Below are 24,270 nucleotides of genomic sequence, written 5' to 3' on the forward strand. Positions count from 1 at the left end.
CTGTTCAGACAATGCTGCACTGAAGTGAAAGTCAAACACCTATTGGGAAGTCACACCAAATGTCCTGCTTTATGTCTCAGCATGCTAGTAAACATATAACACAAACATAATCTATAGTGGGAGTTATAGATTATTGTGTTATGTTTATATCTGTATCAATGTATACTTTAAAATCTTTTGGGGTTTTTTTTAGTTACCAAAATATTATTAAAAACCAAGTTCATTGACCCCAGGTTAAGAATCCCCAGATAAGATGTTCTGATCCCAGGTTTCAGTTTTTCTAGAAGCTGAGGCTGGTGGCGATCCTGTGTGTGAGGGGCTTGGGGAGGGGAGCTGACCTGAACTGCTTTCAAGTGTAGCATTGACTAGGTGAGCTCATTTCGAGAGATTCCTGTGTTGGAGCCAGACTGAAGTAGAGACAGAACCCTTCCCATCCCATTGTTGCAGGGGCTAAGCACATATTACTTGAGTTGCACTCTGCTCTACTGAAGGGCTAAAGCCCTGACCAGGACAGTTCTGTCAATGTCTGGGTTTAGCTCTAGACTTAGTTTTATTATTCTCTTTCCAGTCTTCCATGGAGATGGCAACATGGACCCTCCTGGGGCTAGTCAGGTGGGGCCTTGGCCTCTCTCCTCTATCAGGCGGAGATAGGTAAGGGACTGACATCCTGAGGTTCAGGGAGAAATGGGGGTACATCCCCTGGCCAGCAGCCCTCTACACCTCCTGTTACACCTACATCCTCTCTTTATCCAGAAGCAGGGTGCTCATGAGATCAATGACCAGAGAGACTGGCTGGACAGTGTCATATTCAGCAAAGAGATGGCACATGTTTTCTGCAGGCTCTGTCAAACTTTTGGCAATAAAGCCAAAAATCCGGGAAGATTTGCAATACTTCTGCTACTTCCTATTCCCATTCCATGCCACAGAAATGAAGGGTGGCAAGTGGATAATGGTGCCGGAAAAACACTTTTCTTTGCACATCGGTAAGGGTGATGCCCTACTCTGTGACCTTAACATGGACCACAGTAGGTGTGGGGAGGGTGTCTCTCTAAAAGATGGTGGAAACAGCCTTCTGCACAGCCATGGTCATTGTCTCCACACTCATAGAGGTCAGGTACAGGGCTTGGCAGCTGGCTGATTTCTTTAATTGAGAGGCCTTGCTGTCTGCTGGGGGATCTGAGGCCCCATCTCCGCCTCCCAATTCTTTCCTGGGAATGATTATCTTACAGGGCAAGGCTAAGGGCATGATGGAGTGCTGGTATACAAAGGCCGACAAGCTGCCAAAGTAGGGCTCCTCTCCAGCCCTTTGAGGTGCACCCCTTTGGCTGATGATTCAGTGAGGAAGTGTCGAATGAGGTCAAGGTCGCTGCTGTCTGCTCCTTGATCCCGAGTTATGCTTGGTTTAAACCAATACTTGGATTTGTCCATTACAAACTTCATGGTTGGTGGTGGAGTGTCTCTGCTGGGACCCTCTGAGAAGGAGATAAGGGAAGTATCTGAGGGGGTCTTGCTGTGGCTTCTGAGGGCTACATAGGGACTGCTGGGAGCATCATCCATGGGCCGCACAAAGCTATGATGTCGGCGACGAGGCTGTGGAGAAGCAAGGCCTGGTTCTGGACAGCCATTGATCAGCACAATGGAGATGTCCACCATGGAATTAGCAATTGATGGGGGGCAGCTGCTGGCATGCTCTTTCTGCAGTGGAGGTGAGTGTGAGCCAACAGGCTGACCCACAGTGGAGACTGGTGGTGTTAGTCCTGAGTCAGGGCTCTGGATGTGGAAGTAACTGGGTCTCCCACTGGGAGACAAGGTGCCAGGGTTGTGGATACCGGAGGAAGAGCCTCTGGGGCATTCTGGAGATTTGTAGGCAGGCTGGTGGCTGGAGGTGGTGGTGGAGAGCAAAGATTGGCTGCTGCCAAACGCATAGCTGGTGTCGGAGCCTGGGCTGCTGGACAACAGAGAAGCCCCACTGCCTCTCTGCAGTGCCCAGCTCCCCAGTGAAGGCATTGGCACAGCTCCTGAGCCTGGAGAAGCTTCCAGGAGAAAGCTGTCCCTCTGAGGACCAGGGTGCTTGTTCTTGGGATGGGGAATGGAGATACCAGGGGAGGGCAAGTGGTGAGATGACTGCTCTCCCACTAGAGGTGGAGGCTGCTGATGCAGGTGGTGATGTTCCCTATGCTGGTTCCCAGAGAAAATGAGGCTTTCTCTGCTGGCACTGTTTTCACGGGGGGTGTCTCTGCAGAGGAGGCTACCACCACTGAGAGGTGATCCACAGGAAGGGATGACTGAGGGACTGGCACAGAACTGAGGGGGTTCCTGGCACCTCGAGTTGGCAGATGTCACCTCAATATACTTTATCTCTAACACTTCAGCGTCTTCTTTTTTGCTCCTTGATACTGTGACATTGGGGGTTGGGGCTGGGTTTGCTCTGAGGCTTTCTGCCCCTGAAGGCAGAAGTTCAGAGTTAGGGTCAAATTCAAGGATCATCTGGTTGAGGCTCTCTAGGGAGAAACCAATGGAGGAAGTTAGTTCATCAGTCCAGCCTGTGTCCTGATACATTCTGGGCTAGGGGAGGCGATTCAACTTGGTCACTGTTGGTACTGCCTGTCCTGCCCCAGAGCTGTTCCTTAGAGCATAACTGCCCCTGCTGGGGAGTGGTTGTCCCTTGCCAGGCATGGGGGCCATCAGGACCTGGGTCCCCCAGCCATCCGTGGTATAGTATGGACACTGGGGGGCCAGGTTGGTGCTCGGGGCAGGAAGAAATCTGTTCCTGGTCTCCTCTGGAGGGCCTATACAGACATCAGCATCTGGTGGACATCACTTGGGACATGGTCAGTGGCCCTTTGTTCTTAGGTCACCCTTCCACGGTCCTTGTTCCAGTCTTGATAAGGAGGTTATCCTTAGCTTCAAGTGCCCAAGGAGATCTGTGAAACAGCTGCCTGGGTCCACCTCGGATGAGATGCTTTCCCTGAGGCTCTCCTGCTGTAACTGGTCTCCCGGGACTGAGGCGGGCTTCACGGCCAGGTGCGGAGTATACAGAGGCTCAAAAAAAAAAATCTTTTGTTTTTAGTATTTCTTTTGTGTTAGAGGAAATAAATAGCTGTCCTATAACCATTCTACTTTGTACATTGAGTACCTTTCTTCTACATTTTGGGAAGTCCATAGACTTGGTCCAAATCTAAGATGTAAGTGATTTTTCCCTTCAGCTGCAAGATGGGGAAACAGAGTCAGAGAATGAGAGAGTCTGTCTCCTCTTGTTAGAGACCAGGTTCCTCTTCAACTAAAGTCAAGTTCCATGAATGGGTCTCTAGAGCTGGGCCACCTTACTGGGAGAGGAGTACCCAAACCCCTCTAGCCCAGGGACTGTTTGTAAAGCACTTTAAAAACCTTAAAAGTGCTATATGAATATTAGCTATTGTCAGGAACCCCCTGAGAAGACCACCCCTGTCTTTTTTACTATTGGGAGACACGTTGGTTTCCAGAGCTAAAGCCCAGTGAGCAAGCTGTACCCTCGGCTTGGCATAACAACAATCCTTTGAACTCACCCTTTGGATGAACTCTGCCACAGCAAAATCCCAGAAATGTTTCTGCACCAGCCCCAGTTGGTTCCTGAGCTCAGACAAACACCTGCGGGAATGATGTATCTCTCATGAAGCCTTGCTGTCAATCAAAGTTGTCTAATTGTTGCTGTTACCCTCCATGGTCAGGGCTACAGCTCGCTGTGTAGCCACTGCTATATGTGTCAAGGTTTGGCCTTACGAAAGCAGGTTTCCCTCCAGAAGAGGTCTTGGCACATGTGTCTAGTTTCCCTCCTCCAATAGAACAAAGAAAGCTTTTTGCTTATGACCATTGTTAGCTCTTTGCTTTTATTTTATTCCTTAGAGTTAACTATAGTTGTGATAACCTGTGTGAGCTCTTTGGTATTTTCAGGGTTAATAGCAGTCACATAACCTCGGTGGCTTTTTGGTCATTTGTTTTCAGAGCTGATACTGTCATTGTTGTTAGGAAGACAGACTCTTCTGTTTGGCCCTTGAAGGTCTTTCCGGTCTGGCTCCAATCTCTCTTTCTACCTCATTATTCTCCCCATATGCTCTGTGTACCAGACTGGCCTTCTGCTGTGTACAGTTTTCCACCCCCAGCTTCTGCACAGGATCCCCTGGATTCCCTCTCCTCACCTCTCATGATTCCTAGCCCCCTACAACATTCCGTTCAGAAGCCAGTTCCTAAAAGGTTTTTGCTGGTTCCTCTAACTGTTAGTTCTCTAGCCTCTCCCCCAAAAATAAAAACTAGAAGGAAAAAAAAAACCAGGTTTTTTTTTCTTTCTATAAACTTTGTAGTTACTTATCTGTGTATACATTGTCAGCCTCTGGTAGAATGCAAGCTTCCTGATGCTAGAGTGTCGTTTTTGGTCTTGATCCTCCAGGTGACATTAAGCTTCTGTGTGTAGTGCTTGGGACGCAGGGTCTGTAGTCAGGATAGACTCGAGTTCAAATCTGGTATCCGATACTTACCAGCTGTGCTGGTCTCATTTGTCTCAGTTTCCTTAATTGTAAAATGGGTATAAGTCTCACCTGCCTCTGAGTTGTGAGGAACAAATAAAGTGCTTTGCCCAGTATCTGGCCCATAGAGGGTGCTTAGTAAATGCTTATTTCCCTACTTCTTACTTATCCTACAAAGTAAGACCTTTACACACTTAAAATAAGATCTTGACCCTCACAACAATCCTGTGGAGTGTTACATATTTATTGCCACCATTTTGCAGAGAAACTGATGGCCCAGAGAGATAAGTAATTTGCCTCAGGTCACACAGTTAATATAAAAGCAGGCTTTCAACTCAGCCCTTTCTGGCACTCTTATCTACTCCATGCTGTTTCCTCCTGAAGACCAGGACAAAGGTTTGCTCATCCTTTAACCTTGTACAGCCAACTAGGTTACTCAACAGTTAGGGGCCCACTGGGTGCAAAGTACTACACAAGGAGCTGGAGACGTAAAGATAAAAACAAACCTGTCCATGTTCTCAAGGAAATCATATTGGTTCAAAGATTTGGGGCTGAAAGGGTCATCAGAGGCCACCTCATCCAACCCTTTCATTTTACAGATGAAGAAAATGGGGCCCAGGTAGGATAAATGATTTGCCTAAGGTCACACCGGCATTAAGTGTCAAAGGTAGGACGATTATTTATTTATTTATTTATAACATTCATTTTCTTAAATTTTGAGTTACAAATTTTCTTTCTCTACTCCTGGAGAAGGCAAGCAATATAATTATTATACATGTGAAGTCTTGCAAAACACTTCAATATTAGCTGTATTGCAAAAAAAAAAAAAACCCCACAAAAAACACAAACCCAAAAACCAAACCCCAAAGAAAAGGAAGAAAATTAAAAAAGAAAAAATAAAGGCACACTTGGCAATATTGCAGGTTTGGTTCCAGAACAGCACAGTAAAGTGAATCACACAATTTTTTTGGTTTTCCACTACATATAAAAATTATATTTATACTAAATGATAATCTATTAAAGTGAGCAATAGTCTTATATCTAAACAAATATACATCTATAATTTAAAGTATTTTATTGCTAAAAATGTTAACAATCCTCTAATCTTTCAGTGAGTCATAATCTTTTTTCCTTGTGAGGGGTCCTGCTTCGATGTTAATGGCTGCTGGTGAGTAGGGTAGTGGCTGCTGAAGATTGTGGTGGCTTTGGCAATTTCTTAAAATAAGACAACAATGAAGTTTGCTGTACTGATTGACTCTTTCACTTGAACATTTAGAGGCAATTGTAGGGTATTTGAACTGGTCTAATTTCAGTATTGTTTCATCATAGAGAAGGCCAGAGGTCAGGGAGAAGGAGTAAAAGAGGGAGAGGGAGAGACAGAGACAGAGAGACAGACAGAAAGAGACAGAGAGAATAGATTCCCATTCCCCTTTCAGTGGAGCAGTTATAACATACACATTTATCTACTAAGATCGTCATCTTATATGAGCACAGTTTGTGATGTCCTAAAACAATTACAATAGCTAACGTCAAAGATCACTGATCCCAGATCGCCATAACAAATATAAAAATAATGAAAGAGTTTGAAATGTTTCAAGAATTACCAGATACACAAAGTGAGCACATGCTGTTGAAAAATGATGCCAATAGATTTGATTGATACAGTATTGCCACAAACCTTCAATTTGTAAAAAAAAAAAAAACCACAATATCTGTAAAGCACAATAAAGTGAAGTGCAATAAAATGAGGTATGCCTTTATGTTTTAACTTGTACTCAGAGCTCAACAGTTCTATCCCTGGAGCTGGATAGCATTTTTCATCATGGATCCTTTAGAATTGTCTTTTATAATTTTATTGATTAGAATAGCTAAATCTTGCACAGTTGATCATCATTACAATATTGCAGTTATCATGTACAATGTTCTTTTCATTCTGTTCACTTTACTTTGTATCAGTTCATATAAGTCTTCCCAGATTTTTCTGAAACTATTCCCCTCACTTCTTATAGCACAGTAGTATTTCATCACAATCATATACCACACCTTGTTCAGCCACCCCTCAATTAATGGACGTGTTTTCTAATTCTTTGCACAGGTAGGACAACATTCGACTATCTGCATTACTCATTTTTGGATTTAACATATATCCACAGTTGATATTATTTAACCATTTCATGTAGGTTTCTCATCTTACAACCACAATGCAAATTTCTTTGGTGAAGGGAAATATCTTTGTATTAAACCCCTGCATCCCAGAGTATATCAAGCACTGCGCTAGCAGACAGTTACTTCTTGAGTACTGGTTGAGATGAACTGATGCAAGATGCATTATGGTCTAATAGAAAGAGAAGTGGATTAGGAGTCTGAAGCCCCTGGTTCATATCCCACCTTTGATACTTCCTCCCTGCATGATCTTGAGCAAATCACTCCATCTTTTCACACGTTTGTTTCCACTTCCATAAAATGAGGGAGTTGTGCTAACTGGCTTTTAAGGTGCTTTCTGATCTTACAAATTATGTCAACTGCAAGTGTTCCTGCTCTGCCAATAACCAGCTGTGCGACTTTGGACAAGCTACTTTGCCTCAATCAGCCTCCGCAACTTCATTAAGATCAAAGTATGAATGATCCCTAGGGTGCCTAACATGAACTCTTCTTCATGAAGTCTTCTCTACTATGGCTTAGTGGGAAGAGTTTTGGATCTGGAGTCACAGGACCTGAGTTCAAATCCCTCCTCTGATGATACCTGAGTGACTTTTAGCAAGGCACTTAATATCCCTGGGTCTGTTTCCTTAAATGTGAAATGGGGGAAGGTAGACTTCAAGATCCTCTCCAGTTCTAGATATATAATAGTTCTGTTTCTTAGCCTTTCCTACCCCCTTCCTTGTGGGACAAGATAGCACTTGATTTAAAATTTTACCTAATCTAATCCTTGCTCTTAGGTCATGTAACTCCATGGGGTGGCAAAATACAATCTTGGACGTGGTTCTGCTTATATTATTCCAAGATTATAGTCAGGGAGGACTATCTTCTTGGCAGTTAAGAAGAGAAAACAGTTATGAAACCTGAACCTTTGGCTTCAAAATGAAAGTCCATGAGAATAGTCAGTACTGTGGGAGGAGGTACTCATGCTTATGCACAAAGTAACCAAGTTGCATCAGAAATTTTGGATCATGATTGCTCTGAGGACTCAGTCATCTCTTGAAAGAAAAAGATGTCTTTGGTCTCCCATCTGCTGAAGCATATTTGGAAGTAATCTCGAGTTACAAAATCTTGGGAAGAGACAAGGTAATTCTGACTGGGCACCAGGTCATACTTGACATCACAGAAAAACCTATTTAATCCCTAAAGTAAGTAATGGTGTGGGGGTGGAGAGACATCCTTACAAACTAACTTTGGACTTTGGATCTTAAATATCTTGTTAGACTTCTATGCAAAGAAAAAAAACCAACTCTAGTGAGAAGTTTTTCCAAAATCCATATTTTTAAGTAATTTACATGATACATAGGGAAGAATTCCTTAACCCTTTGCACAGGTAGTAGGATATGGGTGTGGAATGCTGCACTAATATTTTGGTTTCACTGAATTGCTTTTATTCTCTTTTTAAATTTTGTTACAAGGGAGGACTTTGGAGAGAAGGGAGAGGTATATATTCAGAAATTAGTGATACACTGACGAAGATATAAAGTTTTTTTTTTTTTTAAGGAATGCATTGCTCAGTATGATGCATGGGACAAAAGAAAAAAACAGAGTTATAGTTATTGAATAATATTCTTGACCATTAAGCAAAGTTTTAAGGAAGAATATGAAAAATGTAGGTATTTGTACCTGTAGATAAGTAGATACTACTACTTTGGTAAACTCTCATTTGTTGGCATAATTTCTTCCTAATATTTTATGGCATAGATGATGTAAAATTATCTATGGTTGCATGCGCTGGTGGGGGAAAAATCCACACCCATGATCACAGAATCAAAGGAATGTAGAGCGGCAGGGGACCTCACATGACATCTGGATCACAGAGTGGATGGATCTCTCAGAATTTTCTTGAATTTCCCTAAATTCTCTCTTGTGCCAACTACCAAATAATATAGTATTTGCTGTAGTATGTCTGGCAGTAACACATACAGTTTATCTATGGCAACAGAAGAGAGAGCATAAAACTTGCACTGACTCTGAAGTCATGAGACCCGGAGTCCAACTTTCCTCTGATGCTTTCCTACCTCTGTGACCTCAGGCAAGTCATGTAACCTTCCTCATCCCTGAAAAGAGATATAAGGCTTCTGAGGACCCTTCTAGCTCTAGACCTGTAAGAGGTACTTACTATTCCATCTCTATTGATCAATTTCACTGAGTGAAGTAGGTGTCTGACGGTGGTTTATTCAAACTCTGTCAAATCATGCCCATCTGAAGTGTACTCCATGGGCCGGGAGGCACCGGACTATTGTGCCTAAGGGTAATGAGACCAAGGATTTTTACATTTTTAATTTTACATCCTTTTGACTCCTCAGGAAGTCAGACTGAGGTTTTGTGATTGTGTTGTAATTGCATGAGTAACTGCCAAGAACACACATGGATAAAACTGTTGTTCCTTTGAGGCACAGGCAATACAGCGGAGCTGATACAGGGCAAGGGCGCGTTCTAGACCTAGCATTAGGAAGACCTGAGCCTGAATCTTGCCTCTGACTTGTCTGACCGAGAGCGATTCACTCAGTCACTCTCAGCCTTACTTTTCTCATCTGTAAATGAGAATAGGAAAGGCACAGGCCTGAAAGAGATCCTTTACATATATAAAGCCCTTTGCAAACCTTAAGGCGATAGATAAATTATTACTGTGGATGAAAACAACGTATGGACAGAACCTGTGATTTCATGGGTGTCTGAAGCTTCTGGGAAGAATTTCCTCTAGCAATGCACATAGGCAGCTCCTCAGAAGCTCATAGTTTTAGGGAGCTGTCCGGAATGCCTGGAAGGGAGGGGGAGGAAAGGAAAGAAAAGGAAGGAGGAGGGGGGAGGAGGAAGAAGGAGGGAAGGGGGATGGGTCAGGAAGTACTTATAGTCAGTCTCTTCCAGGGCACCTCGCTAGATCCGAGTAAGGGCGCCGGGCTTCACTTTCGCCACTACGCAGGCGCTCCGCCGCCCCCCACCACCGCCCCCCTCCCTGCAGCCTTGGCATCAAGTCCAGGAAGCCTCTCGGGTCACTAAAGCACCGTCCCTCACCCTGCAGCCTTGGCATCAAGTCCAGGAAGCCTCTCCGGTTACTAAAGCACTGCCCCTCCCAGCAGGAGGGGCTCCCGGGCCTCGGGAGATCACCCATGGCTCTCAAAGGGGTCCGGGTGCTGGAGCTGGTTGGCTTGGCCCCAGGACCCCACTGCGGCATGATCCTGGCCGATTTCGGGGCCCAGGTGCTGCGAGTAGAGCGGCTGGGCCACCACGACCCTAAATGGATGGCCAGAAGGAAGTGGTCCTTGGCCTTGGACTTGAAGCGGCCCCAGGGGGCGGACGTGATGCGCAGGCTCTGCCGCCAGATGGACGTGCTGTTAGAGTCCTTCCGGCCAGGTGGGAGCGAGAAACCCCCAGCTCCAGCCCACGTCCTCGGGTCCTCCTCCCCCTTCCGTCTCCTTTCGGCCTCCCTCCCCCTGCCTTACCTAGGCCCCTACTCTCTTTCTCTCTTCTTCTCTCCCTCCCTCCCTTCCCATATCCCTGCACCTCTACATCACTGCCGGATAGGTTTCAAAAACCTGCCTTTGGAAAGCTACAAATAATTTTTAGTTCGTAGGGCTGAGCTAAACTTGATAAATATAAATAACTAGTTTTTCATAGATTCTTAAAGTTGTTAAGCAAAAAAAAAAAAATGACTTTAGGGGTGGCTAGGTGGCACAGTGAATAGAGTATCCGCCCTGGAGTCAGGAAGACGTGAGTTCAATCCAGCCTCAGACTAGTGATCTTGGGCAAATTACTTAATCCCAATTTCCCTGCCTTTCCCCTCCAAAAAAAAAAAAAAGAAAGAAGTAAAAAAAGGAAGAAAACCTTAAAATAAAAAAAAAATGACTTTAAATGTTTACATTCTACTTAGGTATCATGGAGAAATTTGGACTTGGTCCAGAGGTTCTGCAGAAGGACAATCCAAGGCTTATCTATGCCAGATTGACTGGATTTGGTCAATCGGGAAGTTTGTCAAAAGTAGCAGGTCATGATATCAATTTTTTGGCCTTGTCAGGTACGTTGGGGAATATTCTTTTTTTTTTTTTTACATTTTATTAAATCCACTCCGCTCCTGGTCTATGGTTTAGTTCACTTCAACAAGAAATTAGAAATATGATCAAGTATCAAATCTTGAGCAGCCTTAATTAGAGATTATTAACTCAGTAAGGGAGGTTGATTTGACTTGTGAGATGACTAATTCCAAACTTTTCTGTAGGCTCCTTGAGCCCTTTAAAGTTTGCCATTGTTTTTTGTCCATATGATTACCCTGTTGGTAAGCGTTGTAGGGCATGAAATAGACCCAATAGGATTTCCTAATTTCATTATTTTGACAATTACGACCCTTAAATAAGAGTGAGTACTGACCAAAGGAACTCTTGCATTCCCTATGATATCATATTGAAGTGTTCTGTATTTGAGAGCCTGCATACTATAATATAATGGAAAGCATTCCTTCTGGACTTGGGGTCAGGAAGGTTGAGTTTAAATTCCAGCTCCAGCATTTATTAATAATGTGACCACTGGCAAGTCATTTAACCAATTGGGACTTCCTCAGCTTTCTTATTTAGAATAAGGATAAATGATACTTTATGCTACTCATCTTTTTGTAAGAAATACTGTGAAAACATACTTGTCTTAATATAAAAAAAGTGCTCTTTAAATCACAAGGTGCTATGTTAATGTGAACTATTATCGCTGACAAAAAAGAATTAATATTTTCTCCCACATGCAGTTTTCACATTTACTTTCACTTTTGATCATTTTAATGTTTCCTGGTGTTCATGTTTTGAGTCTCTTTTATAAAGAGAAAGTGATTATCCTTCCATAGAAACTTCATGTCATTTCCTTATTGAGGCATGAAATCACCCTTGCTTTTCAAAGGCTTAGACAAAGGAAACACACATTCCTGCATGTTCTAGAAGCCAACAAACTTTAATAATCATAATAATAGCTAGCATTTATATAGTACAATAAGGGTTACAAATTGCTTTATACATATTAATTCATTTTGTTTCCGTAATAGCTCTGGAAGGTAGGTAATATTATTATCACTGTTTTATAGATGAGGAAACTAAGGCAAGCAAAGCTTAATTTATATGTTCATGTTATACAGCTAATATCTGATGCCATATTTTAATTCAGACTCCAGATCTAGCAGACTGTGTCTACTGTCCAAGCACTACTCTAACAAAATACAGAAAGGAGGGGAAGGATACTAAGAATTATGTAATTCTTAAGATATCAAAAGAAATGCATTTAACTATTATGTCTCATAAAGTATGGCATTTGTATATAAGAAGTAGACATTACATTTTGACATTCTTAGTACAAGTGAAATGAAAAACATGAAGAATTTATAGCCAAATGGAAAGTCAACTCATAGAACCTCCTCAGAGAAGCAAATAAAGAAGTTCACCTAGTTGATTTTATTATAAAATAACATAATTTGATTGGACATTTGGTCTTCTCATCTCATTTTGCATTTATAATAATAAGCATATGGATTATCTTGAAGATAACAGTAGCTTATATGCCATTATAGCAGAGGATGAAATCAATAATTTCTCTGAAAACTTGATAACTTCTCAAGACTAAGAAAAGTTTTTTCTGCCCTCTGATTTCAATGTGAAAATGAGTAGAAAGATAGCAAAAATTTTAGAAAATACAGTTTACTGTCAAGAAATAACTTTGAATTTCAGTAGTGCTTTCAGATCACTCTCCTAACAGTAATCCTATGAGATTGACTATATAGGTATTTTATTTTCCATTTTACAGATCAGGAAACTGGTGCTCAGAGAGAGACTTCACTGTGTGACCCTTGGCAAGTCACTTAACCTCCCAGTGGCCCAAAGAACTCTTAAGACTATAAATTGTAGAATATTTGAAGGTCTCCATTGGCAGAATGAATTTTCCCACCCAGAGTGTGCTCTCTCAGTGAACTCCATCCCTTATCCTTATGTATTCTTGAAGAAATACTTTATTTAACCCACATGTACAAGAATATTTATAGCAGCTCTTTTTGTGGTGGCCAGGAACTGGAAATTAAGGGAATGCCCATCGATTGAGGAATGGCTGAACAAGGTGTGGTATATGAATGTAATTGGATACTATTGTGCTATAAGAAATTATGAACAGGCAGACTTCAGAGAAATCTGGAAAGACTTATATGAACTGTAGCTGAGTAAAGTGAGCAGAACCAGGAGAACATTGTACACCTTAACAGCCAGAATATGCGATGACTGATTTTGATAGACTTGGCCCTTCTTAGTAATGCAAGGACCTAAGATGAATCCAAGGGACTCAAGATGTAAGGTGCCATCTACATCCAGAGAAAGAACTATGGAGTTGGAATACAGAGCGAAGCAGACTATTTTCTTTTTTTTTTTCTCATGGTTTCTTCTATTCATTATAATTCTTCTATGCAACATGAATAATATGAAAATGTGTTGAAAATACTTTATTTTACTTTCTGTTATAAGTAGTAGGATATTATCCCTTTGCAAAAATTCTCTCCCAAAGCCTTATTATGGCATAGAGATGATTCGAGGTCTTTTTGATGACTGTACTTTGGAATTCAAGTTTTATCTGCCATGTTCTACCAAGCCATAGAGGTTTCACATGTAGGCTTAATTCAAACTTTGTCTGCTGTCCAAAGACCAGCCCACAGAGTCTCAGAAATTATTAGCCAGCACTCAGTTTCTTTGTTGAGTGAAAAGAAATGGCCACTCATGGCAGCATGAATTGTGGAGCATAATGTTAATTTTTTAAAATAATATTTTATTTTTTCTCCTCTATTACATGTAAAAATAATTTTAACTTCTTAAAAAAGTTTTGAGTTCCAAATTCTATCTCTCCCTTCTCCACACCCCTCCCCAAGACAGCAATCTGATATAGGTTATACATGTGCAATCATGTAAAACATTTCCATATTAGTCATTTTGTGCAAGGAAACTTGAACAACAACAAAAGAAAGTGAAAAGTAGTAGCTTCAGTTCATATTCAGATAACAGTTCTTTCTCTGGAGGCGAATATCACTTTTCATCACGAGCTCTTTGGGATTGTCTCGGATCCTTTTATCATTGTGCAATGTTACTATTTCTGCATGCAATATTCTCTTGGTTCTGCTCCCTTCACTTTGTATAAGTTCATGAAAGTCCAGATTTTTTTGAAATCATCCTGCTTTGTCATGTATTGTAGCACTATAGTATTCCATTATAATCATATACCACAACTTATTCAGCCATTCCCCAATTGATGGGCATCCCCTCAATTTCCTAGTCTTATCCACCACAAAAAGAGCTGCTGTAAATATTTTTGTAGTTTTTTTTCTCTCTCTTTTTTAAAAATCTCTTTGGGATACAGATCTAGCAGTGGTATTGCTGGATCAAAGGGTATGCACTGTTTTTTAGCGTTTGGGCACAGTTCCAAACTGAGCTCCACAATTATTAGATCAATTCACAACTTCACCAACAGTGCATTTGTGTCTCAATTTTCCTACATCCTCTCCAACATTTATTTATCATTTTCCTTTTTTTTTCATACATAATATCACTTTGGAAAGATTCCAGAGGAAGATATTGGAAGATTTCCAATAGCGTTGTTTCATGAGTAGAGAAAGCTGTTGAAGAGAAAATAAATCCACGGAGAATTCAACAGAGTATTTGGCTAAAAATCTTCCAGTATTATGATTTATAATTTCATTGATGTGGTGTCTACTTATGGATACTGAATTTTTTTTCACACAAACCCTCTGTGACTTAATGGACAATCTTTGAGAACTGCAATTGCTTAAAAATTCATCACTTTTTTGCTCTGTGTTCCAGTTAGCTAAGGTAGTTCTCAGAAATGCTTAGGCTGGCATTAGGCCTCTGTACTGAAAGCATTTCCAGTTCAACTAGCACCTGCCAGAGTTTGTATTATGCTGGCATAATTCTTGAGAACCTAGTGTATCTCTGCATTATGATGAGTCATTGGAGTAGGACTTTTAATGAAGAAAGCTAATCTTGGAAGAATCCCAACTACAAGTATACTTAAAGCCAATGAGAAAATTTGTCGTAGTGTATAACATATTGCCAATGAGATGGAGAATAGAAAACATTATTGAGGTTACAGATGATTATGAAGGGAATTGGGCCCATGATATAAGAGTGAGGGATCGCAGTGGGACACTATGAGTGTCTTCCAATGGTCCATGAAGTATTAAATAAATCAAAAGAAGTCTGTTCTTGCTTTGGCTCAGTACTCTAGAGGGGGGGAAGGGAAGGAAACAAACATTTATTAAATGACTACTCTGTGCTAAGTGCTTAATATTTCACTTGATCCTCACAACAACCCTGTGAGGTAGGCACTATTTTCATCTCCATTTTACAGTTGAGGAAACTGAGGTATATGGAGGTCACATGGCTAAAAATTGCACAGGAGAAGTAGGGTTGTGAGTTACACCAGAGGAAAGAATCCCTGAACCTATAAAATCATGGATTTGTCAAGATTACTATAATTGATCTTAGCCAGGATGGGCCAAGAAGTGAGGCTTTATCAAAGAAATGGAGATTTTCATACTGTCCTATGGAGTCTGTGAGATAGTAATATTCATTAATGTCTTGAACTCTTGAGTAAAAATATAAAAGCACAGTAACACAAGCAACTGGATTAGAATTTGAGAAAACAGGTTGGTTTATAAGAAATGTCTTTACAAATGTAGGAAAGAAAAAGAGAAAGCTTTCCTCTGAATTAAAAAAAAAAGTTTTATTTTTTAAAGACTGAAATACTTTGGAATGGGGCGGCCAGGTAGCACAGCGAGTAAGAGCACCGGCTCCAGTGTCAGGATGACCTGGATCAAATCTGGGCTCAGATACTCAGCACCACACCCAGAAATAACTGGCCGTGTAATCTTGAGCAAGTTACTTAACCCCAATTGCTTTAAAAAAAATACTTTGGATTTTAAAAAACTCAAGTTTTAATTAAAAATGGGTTTTAAATTCATTGGATAATTAATCTCAGTCTCTTATTTTCTTTTTAAATGTATAGGTGTGCTGTCGAAATTAGGCAGGAGCAGTGAGACTCCTTATGCACCACTCAATCTTCTGGCTGATTTTGGTGGTGGTGGTTTGACATGTGCATTAGGCATTGTGTTGGCTCTTTATGAACGTACACAGTCTGGCAAAGGTCAGGTCATTGATGCAAGTATGGTAAGTTTCCATTACTGAAAACAAAATACCTCCTATTTTTTACCAAGTGCATTTTTTGACATTTGAAGCAACATCCAAATTTCTAAGGAAATTACTTTCTCAAGATAGCCTCATATAATTTGTTATACATCCTAAATTTATCCTGGTTAACATTTAGCTCTGGTTAACATTCTAACCATTTAATTCCCCTCATTTATACCTAGTACTTCAGTACATTTTTCCCCTTCTTATCTCCAGATTAGACTATCAGGTTTCCAACTTCTAAATTAAGTTTAAATCATACTTTCCCTCAGAAAGTGCTTCTTGGCAAATTAAAGGAAAAGAGAGTGTTTATTTAACACAACAGATTCAGGTTCTCCCACTAACCCACTAGAAACATGAATTTTTATTTAATATGTTTCTAGTCTAGATAATTATTATACAGCATTTTAATGTACTATTGTACAGAAATCTCTTTATCTCTTGTTTTAAACTCCTGCTATTTTCTTCTTTAAAGTGTTTTTTTAAAGTCACTGTGAGAAAAGGTGTAGTTCTTCAAAAGACAACCAAATTGTAAAATGATGAAGGGAAGTGCAAATATTAATAAAGTTTAAGTATTAGATGCAAATTAGGTATCGAAACAATTGGCTTCAAATGGAAAATAGCAATAGTTAAGAAACCATCTTTTTTCTAATTGGAGGAAGAAAGTAAACCTGCTTACTTTATTGGCATATTAGGATTCTAAGACCATCTTAGTCCAGCTTCTCATAAGTTGCTTGCTTTCATTCTACCTTTTCTTTTTGCTTTGCCGTAAGATGATTGGGATGCAAAGAGTAGAAAGAAATCATCATGGAAGCTCCTAGTTGATAAGAAATGTTGGCAAGGCTGAGTAAGGTTGTTCTGCTTATTAGCTAACAGTCAATTAAAGGTCTGCTCAGCGGGAGAGATCTTAAAGGCTGAGGGAAGCTTTTTTTTTTTTAACAGAAAATTGTCTTGAAACTGTAAAGCTTATCTGCCTCATGGAAAAAACCCTAGAGTCATTTTTCAAGTTAAATCACAGATTTTTCCTTTTATATGGTTCCTTTCCTGTCAATGAACCCTTCCATGTAGCAAAGAAAAAAAAAATTTAAATCACACAGGTGACTCTGTCCATCAGTATATGCAACGTTGTACACACCTTGACTACCACTTTGCCACAGAAAGAGAGTTACATTTTGCCATTCTCTATGATGAAGATTTGTCATTACGATTACTTAGTTCTTTTCTTTGTAATAATTCTTTTCATTTCTATTACTATAATCCTTTTTCACGGGAGCAACCTATGAAACAAAGAAAAATACAAAATGGGACCCTTTCTGCTTTGACAAGTGACTAGGTGCTAAGAATTCCAGAGCTTTTTAGACTTTCTAGAAATATTAATCTAACAGCTGGCAATCGTGGCACAATAGGAAAGTGTTGAATTTGACGTCAGAGGACCTTTATTTGAATCCCAGCTCTGCCCTGTGCTATGTATGTGATGTCTGGCCTTCACTTCACTTTTCTGGCCCACGTCTTCCTCATCTATAAAGTGAGAAAGTTGAGCCTGATCTCTAAGACTCCACTCAGCTCCAGATCTGTGACCCTAAGAGGTGATTACATGAATCTGTTGGAGGGAATGAAACAGTCAAAGGAGAGAATCCTGAGAATAGAACCTTGGAGAATGCCTGGTTCATGTCAAGGAGGAGGTTAAAAAACCAGTGAAGGAGACAAAGAAAGAAGGTTAAAAACAGACTGGAGAAGGATGAGAACATGTCACCGAATCCAAAGGAGTAGAGATCACTAGCAATAACAACTGATAATTATCTAATACTTTAAGGATAACAAAGTATTTTTAAAATATATCGTCTCGTATGACTCTCACAACTCTACAAAGTCAGCACTGTGAATAATTCTCCTCATTTTATATCCCAATTAAGTTATTTGCATAATGTCACAAAGCAAATAAATGTCTGAAACTGGATTTGAACTCTAGAGTCCCTAACTTCATTATGCCACAGGAGACAAAAGTAGGTGAGGACTTGGAAAAGACCATGTAATTTGGCAATTAGGTCATTGTTGATCTTTGAGAGAGTAGTTTCAGTAGAATGGCAGGGACTGAAACCAAGTGGCAAGAAGTTGAGGAGTGAGTGGGCATGAGTTAGTGGAGGTAATAAGTATATATTTCTTTGCCAAGAAGCTTGGCTAGCAATCGTAGTTGGAGAGTATGAAGAGTTTAGGAAGGTTTTTTTTTGTTTGTTTGTTTGCTTGATTTTTAGAGTAGGAGCGGGCAAAGAAGAAGAATGAAAGATAACAGAGAGGGGGATGATGAGTAAAGCAAAGGCCCCATAGGAGGAGGATAAAATGTGATATTGGCACAGGTGTTAACCTTTGTAAGGAGAAACACTTCCTCTGAGAGAGGAGAAGGGAAGAAATGGAGAAGTTTGAGGTGTGGAAGAAGGATGTTGAAAGAATGCATTTGGATGGTCTTGAATCAAGTAGGATGCAAATTATCTGCTGAGAATAGGGACTGATTTACTCTAATTGATCATCCATTGTTGGGATGAAGCTTCCCAGAGTGGCTGTATTGTAGAAACACCAAGAAATTTACTATAAGATTTCTGGAAAATTCAGGGACTGAAATCATAACAGCTAAAAACACAAAGAGATGTTCAGGTTGTCTGTAGACAGCTTTTGGGGGTTTGGGGCCAGGCAATATTCCTCTCCAGTGAAATAATTCCCTGGTGGACTAACCACAACTTTGATTCATTAAGGAGGTATTATTGCATGAGAGATAGGGTGGTGAAGTGCATAGGCACTTTGCTTTGGAGTTAAGACCAGGGTTTGAATCACGCTTCCAGCATGTACTAACTATGGGACTTTGGGCAAGTCACTTAATATTTCTCAGCCTCAGTGTTTTCATCTGTAAAATAAGGGGTTATACTTCACTGCCGAGTTCCTTTGTAGCTTTAAATTTAAGTTCCCTTAAAAAATTAATTCTGTTTTTCTAACATGGAAAGTGTTTCTATACCAACTCTTAGAAACAACACCACCCACAAAAACCTGCTGAAACTGATTTTGTTCTTTACCATATGAACAATCTGTATCAACTATTTAATTTGTAAACCAAATGACACTTATTTTGCTTCTTTCCAGGTGGAAGGAACAGCATATCTAGGTTCTTTTCTGTGGCATTCACAAAACACAGTACTGTGGAGCCAGCCTCGAGGACAGAATGTGTTAGATGGTGGAGCACCTTTCTATGAAACGTACAGGACTTCAGATGGGAAATTTATGGCTGTTGGTGCCATTGAGCCTCAGTTCTATGCACTGCTGATTAATGGTAACAAGTGTTTGGAAGCCCCTGCTTGTTTGTCTATTTTTATAAGTGTTTTAGTCTCGGATTATTTGGGTGACCCTTTGAAATTTAAAATGCTGCTTTCCTATGAGTTTATGTTCTGAGTAAACAACATATTATAATTTACTTTAACATTTAATATTATAGGTTATGTTTTTCCTAATTAAAAAAATTCACATTTGGTTCTTGTAATCTTTCTGAATTTTGAAGGACATGTGGAAGGACAATATTTGAAGGACAATGTTAAGACCTTTTAAGTGCTTAAAATCTCCGTCATTCAATTCAGTCATACATTTATTACTTTTTCATTACTGTGCTAATGCAGCAGGGTAGAAATACAAGCTTACCATGTGAATTTTCATCCCCAGTACATGCCCCCACTTTCGCTTTGTAAGTGATCCACTTCAAATACCTTTAAACAATTACTGATTTTATTTGAGTGAATACCCACTTTACCAACACATATCCAAACTCTTTCTAATGTATGAGTTGCTGTGACCAAAAAGAAAATCATCACCTAGCGAGCAAGGTTTTGGTGATCAGCCTATCTGAATTTTATTACTGATTAAATTAAATTAAATTTACTTAATTAAATTAAATTAAAATTACTGATTTTATTTGAGTGAATACCTTTTGAGTGAATTTAGCTGGGCTGCCACTCTGATAATGGGCACGCAGCTTGTCACTTCATGCTAGGAATTGCCAGAAATTACACTCTGCTGGCATTGGAATAGTACTTTAATAGATGAAGTCATCTACTCACTTGAATATTTCCTATTCTTTTATTGACCCTTGGAAGTATTTGTAAGTTTGGTGGTTCATCAATTTATAATCACATGTAGAATTCCAGTTACAGGGTTTTAGTAATGGTATATGTCATTGTAGACTTCTTGCAATTATTAACAAGTTTCCCATTTCCTTATATTAGTAATCCTGCTCCTCAAAATTTGCTTGCTAGCTGAATAACTGTGCCAAGGTTATTTCATTCATATGTATTAGAATTTTTCTAAGTTGTATCTTATTTCAGAGATAGATCCATTATGATATGTTTAAAAGGACTACATACTGCAGTATGAGTAAGATAAACTCTTTTTAGCATAATATATTTAGCTGTTTTAAATTTATGGCTTTAATATTACATGACATTGGGCCAGTTAAGTGGCACAGTGTATGGATTGCCAGGCGTGTAGTCAGGATGACTTAAATTCAAATCCAGTCTCAAATGCTAACTAGCTGTGTGACCCTGGGCCAGTCACTTAACCATGTTTGCCTCAGTTGGCTCACCTGTTAAATGAGCTGCAGAAGGAAATGGCAAACCATTCCAGTATCTCTGCCAAGAAAATCCCAAGTGGAGTCACAAAGAGTTGGACACAACTGAAGCAATTGAATGACAACAGCAGTAACAACATTAAGTTGTTTTAAAAGTAGATTCTATGAATCAAAGTTATCAGCTTGTAATCTGAGGGATTCCAGGACCATAAAAATACTTTGAAACAGTTTAACCAACTTCTAGGTGAGAAATAAAAAAATGACTATAGTAAATGGTCTAAACCATATGGAGTACTTTTCAGCAAAAACACAGAGTGGGAAATACATCATCTTCATTTTAAATTCTAGGCCTAAACTACATTCTGTGACATACTTTGGAGCTAAATGAATATTCAAAAGTCTTGTTAACAGTATAACCACCATGGCTCTATAATTATTAAGATGTTCTTTCAGTATGTGTGTGTTTTTAGTATTTTAGTTTTTATTTAGTATTTGTTGGCTCCAAAATGTGCAGTAGAATGGATTTTTTTCTTTCTATCTTTTAAGTCTTGATAAATGGTTCTGTAGCAGAAAAAATTTTCTTTCCATTAATAGTTTTCTGAGAAATATTTTTAATTTGAATTTTTATAAATAATAATTTCAAAATTCAATCTTTTTTAATTCCATGGAGGGAAGAGATGGCTGATATATCTATATCTGTATCTTTCTATCCATTGGTCTGTCTATCACCAAAATTCCTCCCCTAGCCCCTTCTCAGACAGCCATCTCTTATAACAAAGAAATTCAGAAAAAAGAAAGAAAAAAAAGAAAGAAGAGGAAAAACCCCAGCAAAACCAATCAATACATCAAAAAAAAACCCATCTGATAATATATGCAATGTTTCACACCCATGGCCACCACCATCCCTCCCATATATAGCCCTCTCCCTTTGAAAAGAGCAAGGTGAGGGTGGGGATAGGTGGTAGCTACTCATGTCTCTTCTCTGGAGCAAACTTTTTCTTCATAGCTTTTCAGCATTCATTTTTGATAATTTTGTGGTGGTTCTTTTTATTTGCATTATTGTCATTGGGTATATTATCTTTTTGTCCCTTCTTCACTTTCCATCACTTCATATGATTTTTTTCTATTTTTTTTTGTAGTAGTCATCACTTCCTGTGCATTAAATTCTTGGACAATAATTTACTCAGCCATTCTGCAATGGATGGAAATCTGCTTTGTTTCCATTTCTTTGCTACCACAAAAAGAATGTTGCTATAAATATTAAATCATTTAGTTTTAGTTAAAAATGTCAAATTACAAGTATTATAACTTTAGAGAATTTTATATTTAGAGAATGTATAACCATAGAAAATTTACAACTAGAGAATTATCCTATTATAAACAAATTTTCTTTGAAATTAATCTGAAGGATAACATTTTACTTCCGCAAACAAAGAGAAAAGTAAGCCTAGACTAGCTGAACACCGTTCTTTTAAACAGCATGTAATCATAAAATGTATACTGTTGGCTCTCTTGTCATATACTATATTCTCCTGATCCACTTGAGATAATATATTTTGAATCTTTATTGGGGTGGGGCTCACAATCCATTTCCATTAATGGTATGACTTAAGCACTGTAATAGTAATGTAATTTAAAGATCCCCCCTGTATTGGCTTGGTTTTTAGTTTGATTGTGTTAAAACCCAGAGCTTGTGAATCCCACTTGTGGGACAGACTTGTTGATGTGAAAAGAGAGTCCTGAACTGGGAGGAGCTGGTGACATAGATTTAGAGAGACAAGAGAGAGGCAGAAGAACTTTTTGGAAGCAGCATCTAGGAGGCAGAGAGAGACGGAGAGGATTGCTGAGGGCCAGTTTGAATTGCCTAGGACTTTTGAGAGCTACCACCCAGAGCTGCCAAGGACTGAGGAGACATGGCTGTTATGCTGATACTTTGTCTGTCTGTTTTGATGTTGTTTTGCCAGATTTGTCCGCTGGTGAAGGACAGTGCTCTTGTTGCAGAGGTCCTGGAACCTTGCTGTTGGTTCAGAAGCCCTGAAGGATTTTCTTGTTGTATGTTTACAGAAATCCTGGAAGAGGGTTTTGCTAATGTTTTCAGGGGTCCTAGGACTGTTCTGCAGACAGAGAATGAATTAATGAAGACACTGGCAATGTATCTTGTGGCCTTGCTAAGGTTTGGCTCCCCAGGAACAAAGATTGCTGAGAACTTGCCTGTGGCAAGATGAAGAAAAGACTTCTCTTTGACTATTAAGTGCTGTGCTTAAGCTTGTTGTAACTCTGGGGTAGATTCAATTGTGATCCAAGGGTGGGGAACTTTTGACCTTTTTGTGCTCTGTGATTGAACAAGTGAATGTACTTTACTTATGATTGGAAACTAATCTCCATTTGAGAAGAGGGTCTTTGTAATGGACTAAATGAAGGTACAGCCTAGGGGTGGAGTAGTACTTAGAAGAGGGTCTTTGGGATGGATTAAATGAATGTAATGTCCAGGGGTGGGGTAGTACTGGGAGATTATTAAATTACACTTGGTAAATGCTGTATTTTGAATGATGTCATATTTTCATTTTCTCTGTTCTTAATTTTTCACTGAATAAAATGGAGAGCACCTATGCTGGTATTTTGAACCTTGGGAAGTTGCCTTTGCTTGGCATTACAAGCACTACCAAAGCATAGTCACTAAACAAAAATGTCTTATTTTCTCTTATCAGGACTGGGATTAAATTGTGATGAACTTCCAGATCAGTTAAGTATTTCTGGTTGGAAAGAAGTAAAGAAGAAATTCACAGATATATTTGCAAAGAAGACACAGGCAGAATGGTGTAAGATCTTTGATGGCACAGATGCATGTGTGACTCCAGTTCTGAGTTTGGAGAAAGCTGCCCTTAATGAACATAACCGAGAACGGGGCTCTTTTATCACCGATGATGATGATAATGTGAGCCCCAGACCTGCTCCTTTGCTTTCAAGAACACCAGCTGTTCCTTCTAACAAAAGGAATCCACTGGAAGGAGGACACACTGAAGAGTTGCTTCAAGAATTTGGATTTAGCAAGGAGGAGATTCATCAGCTTAATTCGGACAAAATTATTGAAACAAGTACACTCAAAGCTAATCTGTAAACTCATAATTATAGTGTAGTGGGTTTGAAGAATAAATTGATGATACAGGATAATGATAAGCACTTTACATGGAGAGAGGAAATTATGGTGTTACATTTGTTGGGATATCTTAATCAAACAGTATCTAGTAATGGAAAAATTATTTTGGTTGCACAGTTATGACAGAATTCACTACAGATTTTCCCATGGAGACTTCTGGCTTAAGAATATTGGGTTTTTAGGATAATGCTCACAATAGATGATTGTGTATAAAAGATGCCTTATAACTCATCTTTTGAATATATTTGTTAATTTGTGAACATGAAAGTGCTTTTAATGTTTTCAAACGAATTAAAAGAAGTCATTTTGTAAAACATAAAATTCTTATTTCATAAAGTTCAGTGATGAATTAAGACAAAGGTAAAAGAAACCTCTAGAGAGTAGTCCCAGTAGCCCCCATGCAGTCTGTTTTTCAACTGGGGCACCTTCCTTTTTTTAGAAGTAACTGACCCAAAAAACAAAAACAAAACATAACAAAAAACAGTAATACCTACTGCATGAGTATGCAAAAAAGAATTCATAGGCTTTCCTTAGCTCCCGCCATCGGACCCACCAACCTGCCTAGTATAAAGAGAGCCAACCTTCAGGACACTTATCCACTAC

The 24,270-nt window shown here is 39.5% G+C and overlaps 1 protein-coding gene and 1 pseudogene across 2 annotated transcripts; one reads left to right on the top strand and one right to left on the bottom strand.

Moving 5' to 3' along the window:
- Nucleotides 1–732: 732 nt before the first annotated feature.
- LOC138172263 (tensin-4 pseudogene) lies at nucleotides 733–9,813 on the bottom strand (annotated as a pseudogene).
- Nucleotides 9,614–23,988, top strand: LOC138171380 (alpha-methylacyl-CoA racemase-like). 2 transcript variants are annotated; one of them, XM_069100837.1, is made up of 6 exons: nucleotides 9,633–10,055; nucleotides 10,573–10,716; nucleotides 15,729–15,746; nucleotides 15,825–15,889; nucleotides 19,040–19,226; nucleotides 23,219–23,988. In XM_069100837.1, the coding sequence occupies exons 1-6, from the start codon at nucleotides 9,812–9,814 to the stop codon at nucleotides 23,626–23,628; spliced, it is 1,068 nt and encodes a 355-aa protein (XP_068956938.1). In that variant the 5' UTR covers nucleotides 9,633–9,811; the 3' UTR covers nucleotides 23,629–23,988. The 2 variants fall into 2 exon arrangements, with proteins under 2 accessions (XP_068956949.1, XP_068956938.1); XM_069100848.1 differs by having other exon boundaries at nucleotides 9,614–10,055; nucleotides 15,729–15,889.
- Nucleotides 23,989–24,270: the final 282 nt, after the last annotated feature.

The sequence above is a fragment of the Petaurus breviceps genome, unplaced genomic scaffold (assembly GCF_028583685.1).
Source record: "Petaurus breviceps papuanus isolate PSGF00001 unplaced genomic scaffold, PetGlider_PUasm1.0 128, whole genome shotgun sequence".
Taxonomy (NCBI): Eukaryota; Metazoa; Chordata; class Mammalia; order Diprotodontia; family Petauridae; genus Petaurus; species Petaurus breviceps.